At 42.3% G+C, this 19,234-nt stretch overlaps 2 protein-coding genes across 7 annotated transcripts in view; both read left to right on the forward strand.

Annotated features, from left to right (window-relative positions):
* The first annotated feature begins 778 nt into the window (after positions 1-778).
* Positions 779-12,599, forward strand: NOL11 (nucleolar protein 11). Its single transcript, XM_069872542.1, has 18 exons — positions 779-959; positions 2,024-2,137; positions 2,997-3,053; positions 3,357-3,502; positions 3,766-3,823; positions 4,379-4,514; positions 4,884-5,081; positions 5,724-5,800; positions 6,090-6,213; positions 6,882-6,985; positions 7,265-7,342; positions 8,125-8,309; positions 8,545-8,670; positions 9,516-9,737; positions 10,253-10,331; positions 10,631-10,723; positions 11,019-11,126; positions 11,435-12,599. The coding sequence occupies exons 1-18, from the start codon at positions 810-812 to the stop codon at positions 11,546-11,548; spliced, it is 2,169 nt and encodes a 722-aa protein (XP_069728643.1). The 5' UTR covers positions 779-809; the 3' UTR covers positions 11,549-12,599.
* A 1,926-nt stretch (positions 12,600-14,525) lies between these two features.
* Positions 14,526-19,234, forward strand: part of BPTF (bromodomain PHD finger transcription factor) — a 47,413-nt gene continuing 42,704 nt past the window's right edge. For 3 of the 6 annotated variants that reach the window (XM_069872744.1, XM_069872741.1, XM_069872743.1), the window contains exon 1: positions 14,527-15,391. In XM_069872744.1, coding sequence (XP_069728845.1) covers positions 14,755-15,391 — 637 coding nt within the window. In that variant the 5' untranslated portion in view covers positions 14,527-14,754. Of the gene's footprint in view, positions 15,392-19,234 lie in introns of all 6 variants that reach the window. The other 3 variants (XM_069872746.1, XM_069872747.1, XM_069872742.1) reach the window with 2 other exon arrangements.

A 19,234-nucleotide genomic window follows, 5' to 3' on the forward strand; every position in this document is an offset into this window, starting at 1 on the left:
AGTGTTGTGTCCAGTTCTGGAATCCTCAGCGTTAAGAAGGCGATGGAGCTGTTGGAGCAGGCCCAGAGGAGGCAACAAGGATGATGCGAGGGCTGGAGCAGCTCCCGTACGAGGACAGGCTGGGGTTGTTCAGCCTAAAGAGAAGGCTCTGAGGAGACCTTATAGCGACCTTCCAGTACCTGAAGGGGCTACAGGAAAGCTGGGGAGGGACTGTTTACAAAGGCTTGTGGCGATAGGACGAGGGACAATGGGGATAAACTGGAGGGGGACAGATTTAGAATAAGCATAAGGAGGAATTTCTTCACTATGAGAGCAGGGAGGCCCTGGCCCAGGTTGCCCAAGGAAGCGGTGGCTGCCCCATCCCTGGAGATGTTCAAGGCCAGGTTGGATGGGGCTTGGAGCCCCTGATCCAGCGGGTGGTGTCCCTGCCCATCACAGGGGGTTGGAACTGGATGATCCTTCACATGCGCCATGCGACGTTTCCCTGTCCCGGGGGCTCCCACGGGGTCCGGAACCTCCCGAACGGCTTCGGCTCTTTCCGCCCACCACCCCCCCCGCCCTCTCCCACGGGGTCCGGAACCTCCCGAACGGCTTCGGCTCTTTCCGCCCACACCCCCCCCCACACCCCCGGCCCGCTCCCCCGGGGTCCGGAAACTCCCGAGCGGCTTCGGCTCTTTCCGCCCACCCCCCAACCCCCTCCCGCCCGCTCTCACGGAGTCCGGAAACTCCCGAGCGGCTTCGCCGCCGCGCCAAGCTCCGCCCCCTTCTCGCACCGCCCCAAGTCTCGCGAGAGGCGGCCGCTCGCCAAGATGGCGGCGCTGTGCGAGAGCTTCACGCTGTGCGGTTTGGGTCCCAGCGGCGGCGTGGGCCTCGGCAGCGGCCTCCTGGCGCTGGAGCCGGGCCCCGACCCCGACCACGTCCTGCTCACCGACCGCGGCAGGACGGCCACGCTCTTTAAGGTAACGGCCCGGCCCGTGGCCCGGCCTGCGGGAAGGCCCCGGGGCTGCGCTGTCAGCGGGGGCGGCCGCGGCGGGTACCTGCGCGCTGCTCCTCGTGCCGGTGTCTCTCTCCGTGCCCCGTTCCAAGCAGCGCTGCCGTCCCGAAGGTGCGGGACACGTAACGTTCCTCGCAGCAGCCGGGGTACCGCAGCGTCGGTCCGGCCGCCGGGTTGGTGTCTGCTGCCTTCCTGTCGGCTGGAGGATGAAAGAGTAAAGTTTGCAGCGCTTAAAGTATGTTCTGGTGTCTTTTCATGTGCGTGTAATAGAATCGCAGAAACACAGAATGCCTTGTCCAGTCCAGCCCCTCCTTGGGCAGCCTGTGCCACTGCCTCACCACCTTCATTGTAAGAAATTTCTTCCTTATAGCCATTCTAAATCTGCCCTCTTCCAGTTTAAAACCGTTATTCCTTTTCCTGTCACAACACGCCTTGTGGAAAAAGCCCCTCCCCAGCTTTTCTGGAGCCCCTTTCAGTACTGGAAACTGCTCTAAGGTCTCCCTGCAGCCTTCTCTTCTCCAGGCTGAACAACCCCAACTCTCCAATCCTGTCTAGTTCAGTAGAATGGAATAAGAAACCTTAGGAAAATATCTGGGTTTGTGTGTTCGGGTTGTGTCTTAATGGGTTCAAGACACAGCCCCTTCGGTTTCTTTAGTTCTTTTGCCAAGAACATACACAAGATCATAAATATGACCAGTGTCAATCAAGACTGAGGGGGGCTGAGCACCCTCAGCAGACGAATGTCAATCGTACGTAACACAAGTTTAGTCAGGAAGCTCTTGATCTCAGTAGTTTACATTGAAATAGGAAGAGAGAAAGCATGTTTCTGTTGCTCGCATTAGTGAGTAAAAGTTAACTGACGCTGGTAATTGCAAGTAATAGCTTCATGTTGGAAAAGCATATGTTGTGCTTAATGTTCTCGTTCCGGTCAGATGTGGCTACCTTGCATTTCCTTTCTGTCATGTGAAAAATCCCCCAACTATACTACCTTATATTTTAATAACAATGTATTTCTTCTGACTCTTCCAGGTTTCGGATCAGAAGCCCCTGGGTTGTTGGTCAGTTAAACATGGGCAGAGTATCACGTGTCCAGTTGTGTGCAACTTTGAAACCCGTGAATATGTAGCTGTTCATGATGACAAGGTGAGATACTTTAGCTTTTCTTCATGGGAAATAAAGGATGTCATGAGTTGTTTGAATGAAGGTGGAGAGGGAAGAAATCAGCAGCGATAGATTTTTGGCTAAATTTAACTATGTGGGGCTGTCAACACCCTCTTGCAGTTCAGATCCCCTCTTCTTTTTAGGAGAACAGGGATCTGCATTTCTGTGCCTGCACAGTCTGTTCTTTTGTTAGGGATCGTCTGTGCAGAGCACTAGTTGTGCAGTGGCCTTCTAGAAACAGAAGCATTCTCAGACAAGAATGCCTTGTGCCTGCATTCCCTAAGGATGAGTTATTTCTCTTGTTGCAGACTGGTTGACTTTTAGAACTGTGTGATGATTGTACCGAAATGGTTAAAACAGTTCATGCCTGCATCCTTGGTTTTCTGATCATATTTTATAGTTAAACACTTCCACTTAACGTGTGTGTAGTGTTTGCTCAGCTTGTGCTGAGCCTTTGGCTTCTTTTTAACTGTTGTCAATGAAATATCTTTTCTGACCTTGCGTTGTTCTGCTTGAAACATTCTCTGCCAGATCAGGTCACCTGTACCTTAATCTGTCTCCATCACTTGGATCTATTTTCATTTATAATTCTGTTGTGTCTTTTTCCTTAACCTTATTCTCCTATCCTTTCTTCTCAATTCAAGATTCCTGAGCTTGGTTGATATTCTTGTTGTCTCTGCTTCAGCTTTTTCCCTTGCAGACTTCCCCGGAGTTGATTTCCACTAAGATTACTGTGAATACTTTCCTGTGTTTCAGTGACAAAGAATTCCTGGTATTTTGCATGTTGGGAGGTCCATCTCTTACTGTTTAATGTACTTAAAGAATGATGTTTCTCTTAAAGGTTTTAAGAATATGGAAGAACACAGATATTAACTTGGACAAAGTATTTAAAGCAACGGTAAGTCTCTTCCTTGCATTTGCTTTTATGTAAATGTTTTGAATCTTGGTGAAGAGATGCTAATTTTCACAGTACAAGTAATACTATGTTTTAGCTGACCGTTGTCTTAACTTACACTTCATGATTTTCTGGATTATTGCAAGGAATCCACTTGGACTGAGAGACTTGATCATCAAAGATTGCCCTTTAACCATTCTTCTGTTATGCCTTTATTGAAATAACTTTTTAAAAAATCGCAGATAAAGCACTTGGCTTTCAGAGTGATGGACTGAGGAACCTCGTAATGTTTTTTTTTCTTTGTAGCTCTCAGCTGATGTGTACAGAATACATTCGCTGCCCAATGGGGGGCCGGTGGTACTGTTCAAAGGAGGTGGTGTTCGAACTTTAGATGTCCTTTTGGAAGCCCCACAACAAGAAATTGAAAACGTTATCTCAGATGAAGTCATCAAGTAAGTGACACAACTTCATGAGGCTTGCATCTTGCTCAGAGGAATTGAGGATGATGATGAAAGTTGTTCCTTTTTTAAGGGGCTAGGGGAGAAATCTGAAGACTGAGATCTTGGGGTTGGGTTTCTTTTCCAACACACTGTTTTTAAAATCTTAAAATTATTTTGACAGCCGTTCTGAAAATAAAGAGGCTGCCTAAGGCACAGTGATGTGACTTTAGTTATAGTCCTAGAATTTCTATGTTCATGCAGCTTTCTGGTTTTAGGTGGAGTCAAGCTTTCATGGAAGGTCAACAGCCTGTCTTAATTTTCGCTACTGAGAAAGTGAGTTGTATACTTTTTAAAAACTTTTCATAGCAGCAAATCTAGGTGCTTTTCCTAAAATCCATCATCTGTTTCACTGGATTTTAAAAGCTTCTAGTGAAATTATTATCCTGATGTAATCAATATCCTGTATATGTATTATTTCTGATACAACAGTTAAATTGAAGTGGTGTTGCTTTCAGGGCTCTTAGGACTTCAGACAGCAACTGAGATTAAATACAGTAGATGTGGTTGCGTGACTCTTCATTGCCCTCAAATACTTGCTTATTGTGCAGAACTTACTTAATATGATATATGATTGGAAAAAAAAAATAGAATTGTGTGTGTATCTGTCCTTATTCAAATGCTTCTTCCTGTGAATCCATTTGTCTCATCAAATCAGAATTTTCTTTACATGCGTGAGTCTGAAAACTTTTCTGAATTAGGCTGCATGTCCTATAGAAAACAAAAATTTGTATTTTGCTTAATGTTTAAAGTTAGGCAGTACTAATATCTGAATTTGTTACCTCTTCTTTGTGTAAACAAAAAGTAACTTTGTTTTCTACTTTGTTTTAGGATGGGGATTTTTTTGTCTACGTGCAGAAAGTTAAGATGAATAGTCTACACAAATATAAGCTTGAACAGCAGGAGAGTAAACCTATGAATTTCACGGCATATATAAAAAATCAATTTATCACACTTCTCTGTTTGTGTAAGTTTTATATTTTCTAACAGAATATGATAATAAAGCAAATGCATAGAAGGATGTGAAATATTGATATTTTTGTATTACTGTTAAATATTTTTAGCTCTTTGAACTTTCTGAAACTGCTGGTTGTAGAAGTTGTAATTAAATCTTTCTAATATTTTAATGACTGCAACAACTGAATGTTCCTAAATGTTATGACTTGTACTCGTGTTAGCTATACTTTTATTTTGCTACTTTGTCCTTCAAATATTGTGTATTGTTTCTTCTATCAGCACTCACTGGGTTTTGTTCTCTTTGGGTGTCCTCTTACCATATTTTATCAAATAGATAACAATAACAGATCATAAAAGTGTCATCGCTTTTCTTTGACAGATTCCAATGATGTTGTGTACAAGGTTCTGATACCTCTGCAACAAAATACTGAAGAGGAAGAGCAAATTTTGTCCAAGTCGCTACTACTAAACCTTTTGGTGTCTGGAAGTGTTCTAAAAGGCACTTCTTTCATTGTTCTTGATAAAGACCATATCGCAGTATTAGGAAGTCTGGCCACATCAGGTGAAGAATCCAAAGGTAACTTGAAAAATCAAATTGAGATGTTGTAATATCTCACATTTCCTTAGGCAAAGCACTAAGCAGGAAATAGTGCAAATACAGCACTACTTAGAGCAGTAGCTGAAAGATAACCTTTACCAGTAAACAGCAGAGAGGGTTGCAGGACTGCACTCACTGCTGTCTGTCAGTGTTTGCTTTCATGCTGTTTCTGAAATGGCTGAGAAGATGCAGCAGGAGAACTCATGGGTGGAGGGGAGTTGAAAAGAGGACTTGGACACTTCTAAAGGCACCAACGTGGGCAAATACATCTAATGTCCTATAAGAAATCAGTGTCTGAAGTAAGTGAAATAAACACTTCAGTCTCATGGAGTATGGAATCTCTGGAATTGAAGTCACTGAACGTTTTATTTCAAAATGTTCTGACTGGAAGCCCCACTGGCTGCTGTCCGTCTTGCCACAGCTTCTTGTTTAAAGCTCTTCACTTGCAAACTTACTCATCTATATGTGTTTTTCTTGAGATACCAGAATGACTAAATTTCTAATATTGAATCCATTACTCGCTGAGCCATTTTGAAAGTTGTTTCTATTTCCGCAAGTGTTTTTAACTGAAAGCATTTATGTTGCTTTTTGGTTTTTATCATCTATCCCCTGTTTTCCCAGAATGCCTGACAATATGGAATACAAAATTTCAGACATTGCAGGCTTCAAAGGAGCTGCCCCTAGGAACCAGTGGACAAGTAAGCTCAATTTTTAATTTGTGATCCGTAAGCTTTGTGCATTTGGTGTGATAGCAGTGATCAGGCAGATGGTCTTCGGAGTTCTGCTTCTGTCTGCGGGAGCAGTAAATGCCAACTTCGGAAACAGTATTAATATTGACCAGTCTGCTATAACCTACCAAAACCAATTTACAGTAATCTAATAACTGAATTTTAGTTGAATTTTTTAGTCAGGAGTTAGGACATCAGCTTGTGCAGGAACATGTCTCTGTTCATATCCTCATTAACAATATGTTTCAATATTTTGTAGTTGTGGTGTTATGAGGAAAAATTTTTTTTTACTCATGGGAAAGTGCTAACAGTAATTATGTACAAGTGTGAAACTTCATCCTTGGCAGCTGCTGTGGGAAAGCTCAAGGACAGTCGAGCCCCAGGTAAGAATTTTTATAATTACAGTGAAAAGATCTCATAGAAGGAAAACTTATGAAATTGTATAAAAATTACTTTAATACAGTCCTATAAAATCAGTTGACTCCAAAGAGTTTCAAGTAACCTAACACTGCATTCTGTTCCTAGCTATTAAATTTACTGTTAAGAACACTGAAGCACACGAATGTCTGAATTTGTTGTGGCTTTGCTTAAACTGGGTTGCCATCTAAATATGGAATTACTGAAAATACTGGCGTGCTAGCTGTGAATACTGAAAACAAAATGAAGTGCTGTCTCCAATAAACCTATTTTCAAAGATTACGTGGGATTACATGGGGCAATGTCAAATGGTAGTTTGTAAATTTGAGTTTAAAATGGTACTGTCAGTGTCTTTATTGGTAAAACTGGTAAAACGTGGTTGCAAGTAATGCTCACAATGAATTCTGTAATTACTTACTTCTCTTCCTTCCAGAGGCTAAAAGGAAAAACAGTATGCAAAAAGGGTCACAAAATTACCTGCCGCTGAGATAGAACTGGGAACTTTCTTGGCAGAAAATGACTTGGATTATACTATAGAAGCTACCTGTTAATATAAGAAGTTGATGTAACATTAACATTTGCATAAATGTGCTTTAAGTGTTACTTCCATATAGTTTAATTTTTGTGTTCACAGATGTGTCTACGTTTGTAAACTGGGATACCCTTGGAGGTGAAGAGCTGTCGGCTTCCTTTCAGTCACAGCAGTCTGTGCCTCTGAAATCCGAGCCCAAAATGACAGTAAGTTAGCATTACGAGCATGGGAAGTTTTTGCTTTGTTTCTCTTGGGTCTTCCTCATGCTACTTTTACTTGTAGGGACTGTACCAGAAGGAAATTTCACTTTGCGTTTGTCACTCATTTCTAACACTGTTTTTGAAATTAGACTGCCCAGTTACTAATTGTAATCTGTGCAGCAGGTTGACACATGAAGCTCCTAGTTATGTTGATTTGAAATCCTTAAATATAAACCATCTTTTTGGAGTGGAATAATAACAACTTTTTGTTTTCCTTTATAATAGTTAAGATCAAGAAGGAGCACTGTTGCTAAAGTACAGCAAGATACCTTATCAGTTGGGCAGCTCTTACTAAATCTAAAGGTAAGTAAACAAAATATTGTAAAGCAGTGTTTTAGAGACTCTCAGAATATTCTAGTTGTCTTTTAAGCTATTATTTTTTCCTATGTCCTCTTGCCATTATCAAGTTGACAAACCTGCCTTAAGCAGGTGAGTCGAGCGATATTATTGTGCTAGAATAGTATGTGATCACCATGATCGTTAGGATTTGTCGTGGGAGCTGGTTCTGAACTGTACAATATAGGGTTTAGAGTAGCTGAGCTCTGAAAATCGCACAGATTTGTTCAATTTTAATGAAAATCTTCTCTTGGACTGAATAACTTGGGAGGATATTCCACCTGAACTCTGCTTTTTTTAGGCTTTCTTATTTATGGCTTTAATTTTGTTGAAGACATTTTGGATCTGGAAGGTCAGAATGCTAGGAATTCCACTGCAAACATAGCGATGAGCTGTTTAGTCCTTTTCTAAAACTGGCTGCAAGTGTTGTGATACTTTAGGTTGCATCCCTTCCTTGGTGAAAGCACCCATAGTTCAGCTGTGGCTGAACTTGGTAATGTCACTGAAGTAGCAAGGGAACAGTCCCTGAGCAATTATTGAAAGATACTGCTTTCCTAAGTTCAGAGGGAGTAATTACCCTCATTTGACTCATGCTTGAGAGAGCCTCTGAAAACATGGAGTGGTGAGGGCTTTTTTGTAAATTTTTTTTTAGCTTGAATTCAAAATAAGTCTCCTACTTGGTCTAAGTAGTAACAGTACTCAAACCTGTGCCTTTTGCTACTGAATTGCACAGTATTTGTAATTTCCAGGACGCTTCTACAACTGTATTTGAAGATGAATTGAGACAACTGATGTCAAAAGCACAGATGCCAGATATCCAAGCAAACATTGGATGTGTAATGACTGCCATTACAGACAGATGTAAAGCAAATCCAAAGTACTACCCTCAAAATTTCCTGCTACAGATAGTCCAGACCCGAGACTTGTCTTACAGGTGATGATTCTGCATTTTTTTAATTTGTGAGGAGTTGTCTTTAAAAACAACAAAAAGTATAAATCCAGTTCTTTATAAAACACTCTTGAATTATCGGAATTTACTTATGCGTAAATGAAGCTGACGCTTGTAGATGGATTTTTGTGTAAAACAAGATCAATACTTTTGCAGTAGTTGTCAATGTAGTTTTCAGTGAGTGTGAATCACGCAGCCAGTTCTTTTTGTATTCTTACAGCTTATGTCCAGATTTAATGGCTGTTGCTTTGGAGAAAAAAGATGTGCATCTCTTACAAATCTGCTTGCAGCGGTTTCCAGATATTCCTGAAGAAATTACTTATGCTTGCTTGAAATTATTTTTAAGGTAAGTTGGAATCACTTTTTTTTCATTATTTTCTTCTTTAACAAACTGGGCCCCTTAATGAAAGCGATGTGTTGCTTTAACTTTATAGATGAGCAGTTGATACTGTGTGTGAAATTCTTAATTCTGAGTGCAGTCTATGTTGTAGTCTTGCAGACTGACAGACTTTTTATAGACGTCTTGCGTATGTTAATGGTAGCTGAAGTGTACATGCCTTTTGGTAACACTGCTGGCTTGAATGGCAATCACATCCTTCTGTGTGTATTGTCACAGTGTTTACTGTGCAATGGACTTAATTGGGAGTTTACCTGAGCTAAGAAGCCCACAAAAAAAAATTTCATGACAAAAATGGTTTTCCTATCCTAGAAAGGCTGAAGTAATTTTTCCTCTAGGCCTTCAGAGCAAAAAGGATTCTTTCATTATTAGAAACATCAGATTTTTGTTAATTTTATACCTTAGAATTGTCAAAGAGTTTTTACTAAATATTAGGAAGATCATAACTGCCTTACATGTTGAAGCAGTCCCACTAATATCAGAATCAAACAACAGTCTTGAATGGGATGTAACCTTTAAATCAGTCCATGACAGAACGTCTAATAATAGAGTAACTTAAATTGTTGGAATGAAAGAGCAGCACAAATATTGCTCAAGGTTAATAATTACAAAATATTAATTCTTCTCTCATGGCCTCATCTCTTATAGTCTCTGTAAGACTATATTTTAGTGTATGTTTTTATTGTTAGAGTAAGCCTCAGAGAGTTTATAGTGTGTACTGCTGTCGGGTTGGTGGCACTGCTGACTTTAAAGCTAATAATTAAGTATTAATCATCTGGAATTTTCTTCTACAGCCTCAGTGAAGCCTATCTTCAAAGCACAGATGTGAATCTAGAATCTGTAATCGGTTACATTGATGTTGAATTCAACAATAAAGAAGTTAAGAGTGAAATTGTAGAAAATGGTTTCAGTGCAGAGCTGGAAGAAGACAACTGGGAGACTCAAATCACAAAGGAAAACCATCTGACGGCTGATGGTGAGCTCTGCCCTGTTGGACCACAGAAGGCAGCATTATTGTATCCTTTGTATGTTTTAATGAAGGCAAGTCAGTACATTATATGTGATGTGAGTGCTGATATTTAGTATTACTGAAGGAGATATTGTCCGTGATTGTTGAAAATTTCTGAGAAGTTATCATAAGAAAAGTTCCTACTCACTAGGAAAATTGTTTGGAATATAAATAGAAACAATTACCTTTGAGGCAGCATGTACACCAATTTAAATTTACATTATTGCAAAAGTGTAATAAAAACTTTGTCTATTCAAGATAAAATAGCATCAGTGATTTTGATTTAGCTTGTTGCAACACGTGAGCCGGTTACATCCTTGCAGTAAATAAAACTGTCCATGCTAATCATGGTGTGGTATTTCAGTTGCTCTGTTTATTTCATTATATAAATAAAGGAGATTCAAAAAGCTGAACCAGGCCCTCTCTCAAAGAACCTGGAGAAATATTTTAATTAGAATTCACATCAGTTTGTAGGAACTGGTATTTTTCCTACTATTTTATTTCCTTAATAGTATTGCACAGAAATGCTGTTCTCCAGTCAGCTTACAGTGAAACATTTCTTCTGCCTCATCTGAAAAACCTTCCAGCTCAGCAAGCTGTTGTAAGTATGTTAAAATTAAAAAGTTTTTAACCTCCTGTTATTTTAGGAGGAGGGAAAGGGAAGAGAGTTTTTCAGTTGTATATGAGAAACTTGCCACTCTTACTGGAGTCTGAATCTCAAACTAATGCATAAGAATGAAATTAAAATGCCTAATAAGATTTCATATTAACAAATGTCACCTTTTTTCACATCCTTATGAGTATTACTGTATGCGGGACAAAACTCCTTGGTCTATTGATCATTTGTCCTTGGTCTATTAATAGTTTGTCCTTTAAAAATACTTACTTTTCTACTTGTAGCTGTTTCTCAGATACTTACGCTACCTGCATGTGATATGCAGTGAAAAAATTAATACTGCTCTTCCTGGAATACGCGCTCCAACTGTAAATCAGGTGAGAAGCTAGTTGTAAGAGTTGTACTTCCTTCAGTTTCTGTGATGTATAATTTAGCGAGTAGCTATGAATATCTAAAATCAATGGAGACCTACATTGATTCTGTAAAGTATTGTCTTTTGATATAACCCATATGAAGTTAGATGTAACATTTTACTACTGGAAAGTAAATACACTGCCTGAAAATATGAAACCACACATTTTGCATTGGAAGTTAATGTTTCAGAGTGCGGTTTTTAAAGGAAAATCTGTACATATCATAAAGTGTAAGTGTGCTTTCCTTATTTGTCTTCAGATTATGGACTGGATGTGCCTGTTACTTGACGCTCACTTCACAGTTATGGTGATGCTACCAGAAGCGAAAGGGTTGCTTTCAAACCTGCATAGGTTTGTGAGAGCTCAAGTAAGTTGCATCTCCTGGGTTAATTGTTTCACTTTAGTTATGGGTTTGGAATGTAGGTGTTAAGAATTAAGGGGCAAGCAACAACAAATTACATAGTAAATCACAACGTCTGTTCTGCTGTATGTGCTCCTTCCTGAGCCTAAAATGGCAGTTGCCTCTCCTTCTCATTTTGATTTCAAAAGCTGCTCTATTTGTTTGGTTTAAATATCTGAAATTCTGCAGAACCACAGCTGGTTGTGCAGTGTAATGATGTATGAAAATAATTAAAATTCACTTGACAGTAAATATCTGTATTTTCTTGGTTTTAGGTACGATTCTATTCCGAACTCAACAAGATTGAAGGAAGTTTGCAAGAGTTACAAAGACTTAACCACGAGAAAAACATTCAGACATATTCTATTGAAGTGCTGGAACTTATTTGAATTTAAAATGACTTCTTAAGAAATCTACTTTTTATTGATTCCTTTTATGACAAGGATATATTAGCACTCCATATTGGGGATGTGAAAAGTTGTTTTCTACATAGCTGGAGCACGGTTACTCTGTAGCTACAGAGTTGTAAGTTTGAAACTTGTGTATTAAAAGCTCTCTTTTTGACTGGATGAGAAGCTGGATGCTTGCTTATATTTTCATGTGTAATTTTCAACATGCAGTCATAAGAACATCCTAAAAAGCCACGTGACTCTTGGCAAAGAATTAGTAGAACATTTGCAGTAAGACTTAAACAGATGTTTCATCAAATGAGTTGACAGTTCTACTTGCTGCTTTTTTCGGTTAATAATTGAAGTATAATTAGGTTGGTCACAGTACTGTTATCTCCACTCAGGTTATGAACTGAAGATGAATTCATTTGAGTTTGCTTCTTTGACTTTTATTTTTAAGTTATTTTTACTTTGTCCAAAGATGCCTTTGACATTTTCAGACTTAACTAACTTAGAACAGGAAAGGGAGCTTAACTGTATAGGTATAGGGTTGTTACCTAATTCACATTGCTTCCTCTCTCCTGTGTCATCACATCTTCTTAGTGGACCCTTTGGGGCTTTCCTTTCACATCTAACCAGGTGCTCATACGTTGCTTTTACAAAAACAGAAGGGAAAGGTGTGGAGTGATCTGTAGTTAAAATCTTGAATGACAACAATCTAAAGCTGGTTTGATGCATCCCTTATCTGATAAAACCACCTATCTCCAGAAGCTTCCCACAGCCAGGAACTGGACTTCTTCCTCAAATGAAGAGGCAAAGTGCAGTTATTTGATCTATGTCTTGTTCCAGTTGTTATCTCGGAGGTTGCCATCAGATGAAGGCAGCTTTGCTCCAGCAGAGAGACCGCTCTCCAGAGCAGACTGAAGTTCCTGCAATTTCAGCATAATTAACTGTACTGCAAGACTTTGGCTTTAGAAATTTCTGGAGCTTTCTGGTGTTGAAAGAGTCCATCCATGACAGTTTCAGCTTTTAAAATACTCCTCTCTTGAAATCTTGTGCTCCCCTTCCCTCAAAGCTTAAAAAATAACATTGATGCAACTGATAACTGCTAGCAGAGCTCAGAGCAAGATACACTAGATAGTTTTGCTAGACTGTCAATGAAGGTATCAATGACAATTCATAGGTTTTTCCAAGATCACAAAGGGAGATTGTGAAATAACCTGAACACAGGTATCTGCATATTAGTGTATTTAAAGTTACCATAATCCTTTGCACTATTATAAGAGGTTTCAAAAATTAGCCAGACGTAAGCAACCTGAAGGTAACATTAAAAGACTCTGAATCCAATTGAGTCTAAAGGTGTAAATGGGGGTAGGCAATGCTGTCTGCTGCTGTGTCTGTACCATACAGTGTCTGGAACATGGCTCTGAGCCTGTGCAGCTGTATCTCTGAATATAAGAAGAGTGCAACTGAATATGAAAGATACACTGATAAAAAGCTGGATCTAGGAATGCAAATTGGGCTAAACCCTGGTGACATTGCTGTGTGCTTGACACTGGGACAGGTATATGGATTTAATGAGGTTCTCTGCCGCAGCAACAAGTTAATGAACAAAAGGTGCTTTAAAAATTACTATGCAAGAATACAAATTAAATTACCCATGGGACATACAGATGGCATGCTGATGGCATGGCCTGTGTTGGGGTTTTTACATTGCACGAAAGTGTAAGCAAGGGACAGAGAAAATGAAAAAGCAAACACACTTACTTGCTAATTATAAAGTTTCAGACTCTCGGGGGTCACGAAGCTGTGTAGATTTAGCAGCAAAAAGAAGGCTGGTTGTAAGAAAGGCAAGGTGTTTGCGTGCCTTGGGCTGGTTTTCAGTTTGTACTGCTTTGGCTCAGGAAACCCGTACCCTGAACTCACGTGGTGGCATTAGAAACCCCCCAGTGCAATTGCTTTATGAGGAATTTCAGCCCTTTGGGGTCTCGTGACAAATGGGAAAACGAGACTGAATACGAAATGTGAAGCCCATCAGGAAAAATTTCTTGATGGAAAGGGCTACCCAGGGAAGTGGTCAAGTCCCCATCCTTGGAGATATTTAAAAGATGGGTAGATGAGGGGCTTGGGGATATGGCTTAATTGTGTACGGTTGGATCTGATGATCTCAAAGGTCTTTTCCAGCCAAGAGATTCTATGATTTTCTGTGGTGCTCCTGTGAACTGCAGACAACATAGAATCATAGAACGGTTTGCATTGGAAGGGACCTTAAAGGTCATCCAGTTCCACCCCCCTGGCCTTGGGCACCACTTCCGAGGAATTAAATGGGCAAAAATGCCAATAGCAGAGCCTTGTTTTGCTTTATCCCCACCCAGATCAGGTAACAGTGAGCTGTGAGCGGGCATTAATTTCTGCATGGTGGGTGAAGACACAGAATGAAGAGGCAAATGTGACAGTAGTAAAGAGGAGCTGGTGAGTGCTGGGTGAGGGCAGGAGATCTCCGCTGAGGGGAGAACCCTGTGATGGGAAAAAAACTCTTCTGGGGACAGAATTTCTCCTGAGGGACGTCCTCTGCTGAGGGTAGGACCTCAGCTGGGGGGAGAATTTCTCTTAAGGGGGGAACATCTGCTGGGGGGAGAACCTGTGCTGAGAAACAACCTGTTCTGGGGGCAGAATTTCTCCTGAGGGAGACCTGGTGGTTCTTGCGGTGGCCAAGACCCCAGCAAGGAACACCCCCTGCCCGGGGGCAGCCCAGGGCTGGTCCCTCGCCCCTCAGGGCTGCCCGGGACAGGCTGCACCTCCTCGGCCGCAGATGCCGGCGAGCGCCTCTCAGGGCTCCAACATGGCGGCGGCGGCAGCGGCGCCCCCTGGCGGCGGCGCGCGGGGCGGGCGCGCGCGGGGCGGTCACGTGGTGCGCTCGGGGCCTGCTGCCGCCGCCGCCGCTTCCCCCAGCCAGCGCGGAGCGAGCCGAGGCAGAGACGAAGAAACAAGATGGCGGCCGGCGGCGATCCGGAGCGGGACGCCGGCAATTCGGATTGAGCCCTCGGCCCTCACACAGCTCGGCGGCGCCCCCTCCCCGGCTCGGAGCCTTCGCAGGGCGGGGAGCTTCCCCGTAGCCGCCTGTCCGGACTCGGAGCGCCCTCCCGAGCCTTCCTTATCCCGTCCCTTCCCTCCTCCCCCCCCACCTCCTCGGCCAGCGCCCAGCGATGCGGGGCCGGCGGGGCAGGCCGCCCAAGCAGCAGCAGGCGGCGGCGGGCGGCGCTCAGGCGAGCTCCCCGGTGCCGGCGGGGCCCATCGGAGGGCTGAGGTCCCGGCAGCGAGGCAGCAGCCGCGGCAGGTGGGCGAGCACGGCCCAGGCGGAGGCGGCGGCGGGGCCCAAGCAGAAGGGAGGCGCGGGCGCCCAGGCCTCGTCGTCCCCCGCCGCCGCCGCCGCCTCGCCCAGGGGGGGCGGCAAGAGGAAGGGAGGCAGCACCCCTGGCGGGGGAGGCAGCGGCGGTAAGGGCAGGGGCAGGGCCGGGGCTGCGGGGGGAGCAGGAGGAGGAGGAGGAGGCTGCAACAGCCAAGGCAGGGCTGCCTCGTCCAGGAGGAGCATCAGCAAAGTGGTGTACGACGACCATGAGAGCGAAGAGGAGGAGGAGGACGAGAGCATGGTGTCCGAGGAGGAAGAGGAGGGAGACCCCGACGATAACCAGGACTCCGAGGAGGAAGAAGAGGAGGAGATAATGGAGGAGGACGACGACGACGAAGACTCCGACTACCCCGAAGAGATGGAGGACGAAGATGATGCCAGTTATTGCACTGAGAGCAGCTTCAGGAGCCACAGCACCTACAGCAGCACCCCAGGTAGAGCGTCGGTGGGATGAACTCAAACGAGTCGAGGGCTCCCCACATGCTCCCTCTAGGTTCCCAGATAGGGTCCACACGCCTTCTTCCTCCCGTGCGGGTGTGTGAGGGATGTCTGCGAGCGCTCCCAGGCGCGGGGGGATGCAAATTAACGCCTGGCAAGCCCACGGATGCAGGGAACGCTAGGAGATGCTTACAAACACACGCACTGAGAGGAGGGAGGGCGGGCAGCACATGCTGTAGCCAGGGGATGCTTTGCAAAAGTGCGTGGAGATTTTGGTGACTGCCCAGCTGCAGGTGCTCCAGGACATGCTGCGAATTATCAAAAGTGTGTGGAGCGTTCCCTTAAAATTTAAAAACCAGGGGAATGAGGTGCATGCCTTGCAAAGAGGTCCATTTACACTTATACAGGAAAGAATGGCTTGTGCTTGCAGATACAACTTGATGTTAAAAGGAAGGGAAGTGCATTCGTTTTGAAGTAGCAAAAAAAAGCCCCAGCGTTAAACACTGAAAATTTTCAAGAGCTTGAAATCAGAGGTATAACTGGATGCAGCATTTACTGGCTTTAAGACGAAACTAGCTTCCCAAGAAGGGAAATGAGGTGCATTGTTCAAAATGGAGATTGCATTGTTATAGTTTGGGGAAAAGTGCACAGGGCTTCAGTGCAAGGGTGTAAGCCTAGTTTTAGTTAAACACAAAGGTTACAAGGTGGAGGTTGTGTCAAAAGTCTTGGGTTTAAATACTGTGTTTATCTTAAGATATGGCAACCTTTAAAACTTGTGTTGGGGTTAAAACTCATTAAACACCATTGTGATAATTTTTTAAAACTCTAGTGGCAAATTTGGGCTTAAATTTTTAAGGCCTTCACTTCTCTATCTCCTTAATTATTTCATTAGCCATGTGGGTTTCAAGCTTCAAAAATTTTTTTTACCTAGATTTAAGCATTTTATTTGAATTCATTCTAGAATAGATTTCAAGCTTAGTTTAATTTTTTTAAGTCTCTGAGCCAGGAGAGTAGTTAAACTTAGGGATAACCTCGGAGCTTTTTTGAATTGGGCTACAGCATCACAAACGCTGCCGTTTTACAAGTATTGGCCAGTTTGGAAGGGGAGAGGAACAGGTTGTTGGTGGAAATTCATTGCATCTTAATTAAAAAAAGGAGTGTAGTTTCGAGTAGTTAGTTGAGGCTTTTTAAAAGGGGGCAAGTACTGGGTACTTAAGTGTCATTTGTTTTTGTTTTGGTGAGTTAATGGTATGGGCTCGGTAGGTGACTCCATAAGTTCTTCAAGTTCTTTAAAAACCTCTGTGTGTCTGTCTATGTATATATTTTTTTTTCATCTATATGGTTGGGAACCTAAACAAATCAAATTAAGTACATACATTATTAGATTATTTTAGAGATAAATACTGAACGTGTTGGTTTGCCTGTTGCAGGGATGTTCTGCAGTCAAATTGAATTTTTTTTAATATTTATTACTTTTTATGATTGGAATCTGGCTTCATAGAAGAAAAAAACCTGAAGTACTCTCTTGCCTTTTTAACTCTTCATTTTCTCCGTAGTTGTCATAACTGTAATTTTGACTACTTTTTTATTGTGTACTTTCGTTGGGGAAATAATATTTTTATGATTTTAATTGGCTGGGTAGGGAAAATATTTTACATGAGCTTCCAGGTCTAAAATGGGTTCTGCAGAGCATGGGTGTATTTAGTTTTTGAAATGTACTGAAGCCTTTTGGCAAATAACAGGACACCTCTGCATTGTTGTGCAAGCATAGACAGGTTTTTTTATGTGGTATTTAGGTGTATCAGAAACCATTTTGGTAATTGATGCGTTCACTTCTCACTTGGTCAGGGTAACTTTGGTAAACTTTTTAAGGATAAGTGTAAACATTTTCCTCCTTATGTCCTTTTTTAATGCTGATTTTTTGGTAGTTAAGACATCTGTGTTGTGAATTTGGCAATTTACTGGCGGCTCTCATGAGTTCAGTGTTTGCCTAGAGGTCTCCCTCTCTCCTTTCCTCTCTCAGACATGCTTTTGCCCTTTTGAAGGGAAGTAGGAACTTCTCATCCATCAGCTCACCCTGTCCGGTTTGTGCTGAACAAATAGCTGCATTGTGAGCACTGCTACGGGGTGGTGGCACTGATTGAAATCTTCCTTTTATCACTATCCAGGAAGAGATGCTTGACATTAGAGCAGTGCCAGTACCCAAGGAAAAGGTTCCTTCTTCAGTATCTCTCAGTCCGACGGTGGCCAGTGCAGAGATAACTGTTAAGAACAGGGCAGGCATGCAGGGATGTGTCTTCAGAGGCTCCTCATGGGCTCCTGTGCACTCTGGCTCAGGTGCATGCTAAGCCAGAACTGATCTTTAGCTATGTTTAAATACAGTTGGGGTTTGGGTTTTTTTCATGTATTTGTCTTCAAACCAGACAAATTGCAATATACAGTGGCAGAGTTCCTGTGGTTACCTGGAGGGCTTGAAGGAGCATCCCCTCCTTTGCTTCGAGCAGAATCCTGCAACAGAATCCTGCGGTGCCCACCTGTGCCACTTTTTGTGCTAGAAGAAAGAATGAGGGATTGTTCTCCACTTACCTTCAATCAGTCGTGCAGCTGGAATTGCTGCCACTTGCAGGATGTAGTCTTAGAGAGAGTTTATTTTTTTAGAACAGGTATTGAAAAATTGCAATCCTGATCAAACTCACCTACCATCCAAGATTTCACAAGTAAATCGCATCCCGCTGAAATGGGTGACAGACTTTTAGCATTTTTTTCAAACTTATGTTGAACAATGAATTAAAAGATCACAGGCAGTGTCTCTAGCCAAGAAAGGCTCAAGTGTTGTGCTGTGCTGAGGAGTTGATGATGAACTTGGATGTAGGAGTACTTTTTTACTATATTATTATTAAAGTATTTTAAAAAGTGAAATCTTAAGTATGGTAAAATGCCTTTGGTATAACTTTTTATGATGGTACAAAGCTTATTGTGTGAAAGCAAATTACAGTTATCTTTTCTTTTGTTTCCATAATGGACTTCTGGTAGAGGGATTTTCTGTGTATGTGTGGAATGTCCCTTCTCTCTTAACCCTTTGGATCCCAAGAAGGTAGATGAAGGACAGGTATCCTGTATATCTTGTATCACTAAACATTTTTGCCATTACCTATCTACTCTGTGTTCTACTTTAGACTTGCTACAGTTTTGTTGTAGATATCAAGTATTTTCCATATGTTGCAGAATTTTAAAAGAAAGAATTCCTCAGGTTGCCAAGAGATCCTTCATTTTTTCTGTTTCTTGCTTTTCTTTGTCAAAAGCTTGGAAAACAAGCTTTTAGAAGACCTGTATGTGGATAGAGATAATAATCATCAGTCTGTCTAACAAGCAAATGCTCCGCAGTGGAGTTGTGAGCCAAAAGATTTATCTTAAAATACATGAAATAAAATTTCTAGACGGATTTTGCTAGTCTGAGCATTTACAGTGATTGACCGTCACTTCTGTTAACCAGTTACTTCACTGATGTGCTTTTCTCTTCAGAGTGAAAGAAATTAACTGGAAGGGAGGTGCTGCGTTTTGTCTGTAGTAATTTTGTATCTTAACACATTTTCGTGCTCTTGAAGAATTGCTTAAGTGGTGCCATTGAGAAACAACAGAAAGATAGGCAGCCTCCCTCATCTGTCCTAGGAGATTTTCTAGCCTTCCCAACATCCACCTAGGGTACCCTCTTCCCTCTTTAATCTGGTGCGTTGTTATTTTACCATTCAGTGATATGAATTGGCATTTGTACTCTAGAGGAACTCTCCCTGGTTCATCCTGCCAGTCATGAAAAATGTAAGAGGAGTTCTAGGAAAGAA

Source organism: Phaenicophaeus curvirostris, chromosome 19 (assembly GCF_032191515.1).
Source record: "Phaenicophaeus curvirostris isolate KB17595 chromosome 19, BPBGC_Pcur_1.0, whole genome shotgun sequence".
NCBI classification, from domain to species: domain Eukaryota; kingdom Metazoa; phylum Chordata; class Aves; order Cuculiformes; family Cuculidae; genus Phaenicophaeus; species Phaenicophaeus curvirostris.